This window comes from Clinocottus analis, unplaced genomic scaffold, assembly GCF_023055335.1.
Source record: "Clinocottus analis isolate CAN_PGR_092001 unplaced genomic scaffold, fCliAna1.0.p SCAF_212, whole genome shotgun sequence".
NCBI lineage: Eukaryota > Metazoa > Chordata > Actinopteri > Perciformes > Cottidae > Clinocottus > Clinocottus analis.
This window is the reverse complement of record NW_027175946.1, coordinates 855-8,636: the sequence shown is the minus strand read 5'-3', so window position 1 is coordinate 8,636 and position 7,782 is coordinate 855. Positions and strand designations below refer to the sequence as shown.

General features: G+C 47.9%; 1 protein-coding gene across 2 annotated transcripts; it reads left to right on the top strand.

The window, feature by feature from the left end:
- Positions 1-3,165: 3,165 nt before the first annotated feature.
- LOC137792762 (retinol dehydrogenase 12-like) lies at positions 3,166-6,862 on the top strand. 2 transcript variants are annotated; one of them, XM_068588471.1, is made up of 8 exons: positions 3,166-3,253; positions 4,500-4,654; positions 4,916-5,050; positions 5,235-5,426; positions 5,508-5,669; positions 5,748-5,867; positions 6,091-6,295; positions 6,567-6,862. In XM_068588471.1, exons 2-8 carry the CDS (start codon positions 4,516-4,518, stop codon positions 6,670-6,672), a joined length of 1,059 nt encoding a protein of 352 aa, XP_068444572.1. In that variant the 5' UTR covers positions 3,166-3,253; positions 4,500-4,515; the 3' UTR covers positions 6,673-6,862. The 2 variants fall into 2 exon arrangements, with proteins under 2 accessions (XP_068444572.1, XP_068444573.1); XM_068588472.1 differs by lacking the exon at positions 3,166-3,253 and having other exon boundaries at positions 4,386-4,654.
- Positions 6,863-7,782: the final 920 nt, after the last annotated feature.

Below are 7,782 nucleotides of genomic sequence, written 5' to 3'. Positions count from 1 at the left end.
CACACAATAAAACTAGTGCTTGAGGAGAACGTGAGCAGGAAGTGAGAAAGTGACTGACGTCCACCAGGAAGTTACAGCGCCTTGGACTGAGCGTCTCGCCCGTAAGCACACAGCCCACTGCACCTGCACCTGCATCCGGACAGGTACTCAGGTGTGTTCAGGTACTCGGGTGTGTTCAGGTGCTCAGGTGTGTTCAGGTGCTCAGGTGTGTTCAGGTGCTCAGGTGTGTTCAGGTGCTCAGGTGTGTTCAGGTACTCGGGTGTGTTCAGGTGCTCAGGTGTGTTCAGGTGCTCAGGTGCCCATGATGTTTTTAGGTGCATTCAGGTGCTTGTTGGTCCCACCTCAGGTTGTTCTCGGCCAGGTAAGAGCAGATCTGGCAGGAGAAGGTGGAGGTTTTGATCGCCAGTGGCAGCGGCTTCCTCAGACTCAGGTCGCCCTCAAAGGTCCCGTAGTAGAACTCCTCCACACTCATCACCACCCGGTGGGGGTCAGAGGTCGGCAGTGAGGTCACACTGTGGGTGGAGCCAGGAGCTGCAGGACACAGGTGAGTGTTACCACAGCATCTTAACGTTCTACAGGTGAGAGTTTGATGGTGACTCTCAACACTTCCTGTCGCTCCTTTACAATATTATTATACTAATATTTTTCATCAACAATCTCAAAAAGTAACGCTTAATAATAAATATATTATTAGATAAAGGAGCAGAAAACGGAAATACTGATAATAATGTTTCACTAATCAATAACGTCATGTACCACTGCTAAAAATTCTCGTGACGCCATTGGCCGATCCAGAGGGGAGGGCGGGGGAAGCCTCCAGCTTTAGGGAGTTCGCTCCGCCCACCTGGGTCACCTGAAGGTTAACTGGAAAAAGAAAAAGGATCAATAATCAATATATCCCTGAATCAATCAATCGATCAATCAGATGTGTTCAGATATGACGGACCGGGTCCTGGCGTGCCAGAGCGGAATGTCAGCGTGGCGGGCAGCTGCATAGCGGTGAAGGCGGAGCCTCTTGAGGGGGCGGGGTCTGGTCTGGTCTGGACCGCCGGGCCCTGAGGCACCGGGGACACGCCCACGCTGGGTCGAACCAGCTGACCCAACGATGGCGCTGTAAAGGAAGATAACCGATCAATAACAAAGTCAATAACCAGGTAAATAACCTGATCAACAACCAAGTCAATAACCAAGTTAATGTGTGTTATTGATTCGAGGGGAGGGGTCCTACACTGTATCAGCGTAAGGGGCTGGACCGTCTGACCCGGCTGCAGGTTCAGCAGCAGAGGAGCACCACGGTTCATCACCGGGAAACCCTGCAGAGGGACACATGACATCACATGACATCACAGAGACATCACACACAGGACTGGCTCGTTATGTTCCATATTTATTATTGAACACGGGAAAGCGTTTGTTGTTTACGTTCCCCCAATCTAGACAGGAAGTGGGCGGTAGAGCAGCAAAGCCCGCCTCTGGCTTCATTTGATTGGCCCACTTCTTACCTGGCAGATCACCGCGGTACCTGACGCTGAACACCTGATCTGCTGTTGTGTGTGTGTGTATGTGAAAACATCAATAGCTGTAAAATATACATTATATTTAAAAGAGGGTGAAAAATGTATTTAATAAATATAAACTAATTCCAGATTTGAGCATTTGTGACCACAGACCAATGAGAGAACAGAACAGACCAATAAGAGGAGAGAACAGACGAACGAGAGGAGAGAGTAATGCATCTTCGTAGAGGTGTGTTTGTTTTGTGTACCTGTGTGGTGAGGAGGATGGGCGTGGCATGGCGCGTCCCGGGGGCCGCCGGGAGGAGGAATGTACCGCCCGCCGTCTGCGTCAGGAAGAGGGGCGAGGTCTGAGCCACCAGGGGCGGGGCCACAGCTGGTTTGGAGGACGGGGCGAGGCGGGAGACTGGAGGAGGAGGAAGAAGAGGCCTCACAGGGGAGCAGACGATCTGTACGAGAGGAGGAGCTGAGGGACGAAGAAGCAGAATGAAAGCACCGCCCCCAACGAGAGACACACACACACACACACACGCACACACACACACACCTGTCTGAGGTGTGATGAGTGGAGTTCTAGGCGGCGGAGTCTCAGAGGCAGGAAGAGGAGATGGTGAATCCTCCACTAGAGACACAGACAGGAGGAGTTGGAGTGGTGTAGAGACCTGTCACTCAACTGTAGCCCCACCCCTAAAGAGTCAGCTGCTTTATGGTGTGTTTGACTCTAAATTACCATCATTCACTAAACAACATAATGCTGAAGAAGACAACACAAACTCAGAAGAATTAAAGAAATGTTTTAAATAATAAAGTTTTGTAAAAGTAAACAGATATTTCTTTATTTTTCATTTACGTCTGTGTGTGTATATGTGTATGTATGTATTTATGTGTGTCTCACGTGGCTCCATGAAGTCCACTTCGTCTTCCTCCACGCTGTCGTCCACCTGTTGCCATGGCTCCAGCTCCTCTTCATCACACTCCATGAACAGCTCCGTCTCCATGTTGCTACTGAAACAACAAGAGGCAGTCACACACAATCGGCGACCTCTGACCTATAGACTACTAATACTACTAACGTTACTACTACTAGTGCTGCTACTACTGCTACTACTGCTGCTGCTGCTGCTGCTACTACTACTGCTGCTGCTACTGCTGCTACTAGTGCTACTGCTAATACTAGTTGTACTGCTACTACTACTACTATATACAGCAGTATGTTATTAGACTTATTTAAATTAATGTAATGTACAACATGGCAGCAGTGTGTTATTAGACATATTTAAATGAATGTAATGTATAACATGGTAGCAGTGTGTTATAAGACATATTTAAATGAATCTAATGTATGACATGGCAGCAGTGTGTTATTAGACATATTTAAATAAATGTAATGTATAACATGGTAGCAGTGTGTTATAAGACATATTTAAATGAATGTAATGTATGACATGGCAGCAGTGTGTTATTAGACATATTTTAATGAGTATTATGTACAACAGGGTAGCAGTGGGTTTAGTTCGCGCTGCGGCCGCAGGGGGCGCTGCGCCGCCTCCTCTCCAGGCTTTGTGTTTCCCCGCAGGAGGAGCGTTCGTGTCCCGGCTGCAGGAAACTTTCCCCCCGGGCGGGTACAGAAACAATAAGCAGTCTCGTTGGACCAGAGAGACCTGAACCCGAGTGCCTGGGAGACCAGAACCGGGCCGTTGACCCGGTACAACCCGCTGCCGCACGCTCCATCAGCCGTGGTGCGTTTGAAAACAACTGTCTGCACCGCCCGCCGGCGGCAGCGAGCTGTTACGCAACGAGCGCTCCCTAAATGTACCTGCCGGACCAGTGGAATGGACCTGCATGTTGACCCGGGCCGAGCCGGGCCGGGCCAGGCCAGGTCAGGCTGGTCTTACCTTCTCCTGGAGCTGGAAGGGTTCACACGGTTCTTCTCCAGGCGCGTTCCGATTCAGGAGGCTGGGGCGGGTTTGCCGGCTGCTGTTGGTGTCGGAGCCGCGGATTGGTCCGCAGTGACTGTACGTCACTTCCCGCAACAGGCAGCGCGGCCTCTCATTGGTCGGTGTGGATTCCCTCCAGCTGCAGAAGAGAGCTGCGGGTTTTTAGGCTGGTGGGGTCAAAGAGCTCCACTGGGGCCGGCGGGGTCCCGGTAAACCGGTGAACAACAACAACACAAACAACAGAGAGACAGAGGCGCCAAAAACAACACCACTGCATCGGGGCGGGACGCCATTTTACTTTTGTTGTTTTGGTGGCGGGGCGGAGCTACAGAGTGACGTCAGAAGCTGAAAAACAAACAAAAACAATGTTCCAAATATATAAAAGTGATTTAAAGGATGAAGTAACACACTCATGTATGTTTCTAAACAGCTGCAGATAATAATTATAATTGTTCCGGAAAACACAAAAATGTATTATTTAGTTTAAACTATTTAACTATTTAAATTAGTCAATCTAACAAAGTATTTAACTTAAGCACTCTACTTAAGTACTAATTGAAGAAACTTGTACTCTACTTGAGCATTTCATGTTACTTGTTTACTAAACTAATGTATTCAGCATCATGAGCTCTAAAAGTGTCCAGCAGGCCTCTGAAGACGCGCCCCTCAACTATCATCATAAACCAACAACATGGCTGCTGTTAAAATAGACGCAGGTGATGAGCGACAGGTAGCCAAATAAACAGGTAGATAGATACGTAAGAAGGTCGACAGGTAGAGAAGTAGGGTAGATAAACAAGTACATAGGTAGTACTCCAACATTAGTCAGTACTCTGTCAGTACTATCTGATAGTACTCCATCAGTACTCCAAAATGATAAACACAGGAGTCAGTTGTTCCTGGAGAGCTGGCATGTGTTTCAGTGATCCTTCCTGTTCTCTAACTGATCCCAGACCAGTGATCCTTCCTGTTCTCTAACTGATCCCAGAGCAGTTAATAATCTGCTCTAATCTGCTAATCTCCCCTCCCCCGGTCGCCTTCTCCTCAGTCTGTTCTGACCAGCGATGAGAGCTGCAGCTCCTGGAGGGTTCCTGGTGCTTCCCTGGACCACCGGCGGCTCGGACCTGGACCTGGAGCCGGTGGAGGAGGGCTGGGGGGGGCAGCTGCTGAGGACTGGGGCTGTGCTGGGACTCACCCTGATCTGTAAGGGCTTTAGCCATCAACTACTGGTTTACTGCTACAGCTTCACACTCAGTATACAAGTGTACATGTGTATGTATCTGTACAAGAATACATGTGTATATATTTGTACAAGTTTGTATTTGTTCAAGTCTACAAGTGTACACGTGTATTTATCTGTACAAGTGTAGATATATATATCTGTACAAGAATACATGTGTATGTATCTGTACAAATGTGTGTTTATTCTTGTACAAGTCTACATGTATACGTGTGTGTGTCCAGGTGTGACGGTGTTGCGGAGGTGGATTGCAGGTGGAGTGTGTCGCTGCTCGGTTCGTCTGGACGGGAAGACGGTTCTGATCACAGGAGCCAACACCGGCATCGGCAAAGAGACCAGCAGAGACATGGCACGCAGAGGTCTGTTTTACCGACGTGTGGGGACCGTGACTATACAGCAACCACTGACGGTGTGTTTGATTCGTTGCAGGGGCCCGGGTGGTGGTGGGTGTGTTTGATTCGTTGCAGGGGCCTGGGTGGTGTCAGGTGTGTTTGATACGTTGCAGGGGCCCGGGTAGTAATGGGTGTGTTTGATTCGTTGCAGGGGCCCGGGTGGTGATGGCGTGCAGGGACCTGAGCCGGGCCGAGCAGGCGGCCGAGGAGATCCGGCTGTCGACAGGAAACGGGAATGTGGTCATCAGACACCTGGACCTTGGCTCCTCCTACTCTGTCAGACAGTTCGCTAAAGACTTTAATGACGGAGAAGACCGGCTGGACATCCTCATCAACAACGCAGGTGAGCCACCTGTCTGTCTCTCTCTACACCTGTCTGTCTGCTCACCTGTCTGACTCTCTCTCCACACCTGTTTGTCTGCAGGGGTGATGATGTGTCCAAGATGGCTGACAGAAGACGGTTTTGAGACTCAGTTGGCTGTCAATCATCTGGGTCACTTCCTGCTGACCAATCTGCTGCTGCCGAAGCTGAAGAGCTCCGCCCCCAGCCGTGTAATCACTGTGTCGTCCATCGCCCACAAAGGGGGTGCGACATCTGACCTCTGACCTTTGACCTTTAGTATTTCTGATGTTATTCTGACTCAGAGTTTTCTTGTTTCTTCAGGTCGAATTGACTTCGACGACTTGTTCTCCAGCAGGAAGACGTACAGTTCTTTGGAGAGCTACCGGCAGAGCAAGCTGGCCAACGTCCTGTTCTCCAGGGAGCTTGGCCGGAGACTCAGAGGTCAGCAGGGGCCCCACAACACTCAGGGAACCTTGCAACACTTAGGGGCCCCCACAAAACTCAGGACCCCCTATAACACTTAGGGGCCCACAAAACACTTAGGAGCCCCCTCAGCACATTTAGGGGTCCCGTGAAATACGGTGGGGCCCCCACTACACTCAGGGGCCCCTAGATACTTATGATAATGGACTGCCAGTAGCCCCCTGATCCAGTGTCTCCTCAGGCTCGGGCGTGTCGGCGTTCTGTCTCCACCCGGGTGTGATCCGGACTCAGCTGGGCCGCCATGTAGAGGGCTGGTTCCCCATGCTGGGGGCGCTGCTGAGCCTGCCGTCGCTGCTGCTCATGAAGACCCCCACTGAGGGCAGCCAGACCACGCTGTACTGCAGCCTGACGCCGGGCCTAGAGGCGCTGTCAGGACGATACTTCAGGTAGGTGTGTGTGTGTGTGTGTGTGTGTGTGCGTGTGCGTGTGTGTTTTTGTGTGTGTGAGAGACACATCACCACACTGACACGTTTCAACATTTCTCAAAAACACAAATCTTAAAACTTGACATTGTTGAACACATATCTCTGTATACCTTGATTATGGGGACCCGTTGGAGCAGGTCCCCACAAGGAAAATGACACACTCCACATTATAACACCTAAGCCTGAATGTGAACTAAATCCCATAAACAAGTTTTGTTCTTGTCGTCGTCAGCGACTGTGCAGAGAAGGAGGCGGCTCCAGAGGGCCGAGACGACTTTGTGGCCAGCAAGCTGTGGGACGAGAGCGCCCGATTGGTCGGATTAAAGGACACGTGCTGACCTTTGACCTCAAGTCATGTTGCCCCCTTCAGGTGGAGGACAGGACTACGTCTATGAAACACTCACTGCGATTGACAGATAACAGTAGCCAATCAGAGGCCAGGGTGGGAGGAACAACAATATTGTGATGAACAACAATTCACTGAATACATAAATAATGTATCTGCTGTTTTATTATGATCACTTTTCAAATCACCATGAAATTATGAGATTAAAAAAAGAAGAAAGTAAAGACGTCGTTCTAATAAAAGATGTGAAAAAAGGTGAATGATTGATTTTTTTGTTTCCATCAGAACAAACATGTTCCCTTCATGTTCCCTCCTTTGCTTTATGTTCCATAGTTCCCTTCACTTTTAATATATTTAGATTTACTGTTTCTAACCAGTAGAAAACAATCTATTGTTAGGCCCTGTCCTCTAAATGTTATCCCAAAACTAAAAGGGTCTTTCTCTGCAACCACAAGGGCTGTTTGAATAATGTTGGTGTTATAATAAAAGGTACACATGTGAGTTGTTGTTCATTTATCTTCAGTGAGAATAGTAAACATTCTTTTTGTTTTTTAGACCAAATTAATCAATGTTCAAAGTTTTGCTTTTATGGAACAAAATGTGATATTTTTAAGTTTGTGCAACATGAAAACCTCTAATAAAAAAAAGAAGATGACGAAGATGAAGACGATGACAGGACATGATTGTACTTTTCAGAATAAAGGATTTGATTTATGTTACATATAAACATGAAGGGAACTGGTCATGTTGTCGTTGTTGTTGTCATGTTGTTGTCATGTTATGTGTCTGTAGAAGCGTGTCAGCTGTAATCCTGGATCAGCCTCCTCTCAGTCTGACCCACTTTGAGGATCTGAGCTCAGAGTGAAACTGATTCCAGATCAGATCCCAAACGGCTGTGACCCGGATTACACTGATCCAGATGTTAGGATCAGAACCGGATTGTTTAGGACTTGAGGTCTTTACAGTTAAAACCTTCAGCTGGGAATATAAATATATATACATCTGTATGTGTACATACATTATATATATATATATATATATATATATATATATATATATATATATATATATATATATATATATATATATATATATATATATT

Bases quoted from the DNA above. Each gene is read 5' to 3' on its own strand.
- LOC137792762 (XM_068588471.1), top strand. From the start codon at position 4,516: ATGAGAGCTGCAGCTCCTGGAGGGTTCCTGGTGCTTCCCTGGACCACC. The intron at 4,655-4,915 runs GTAAGGGCTTTA...GTGTGTGTCCAG, and splicing joins GCTGGGACTCACCCTGATCT to GTGTGACGGTGTTGCGGAGG. The intron at 5,670-5,747 runs GTGCGACATCTG...TTGTTTCTTCAG, and splicing joins GTCCATCGCCCACAAAGGGG to GTCGAATTGACTTCGACGAC.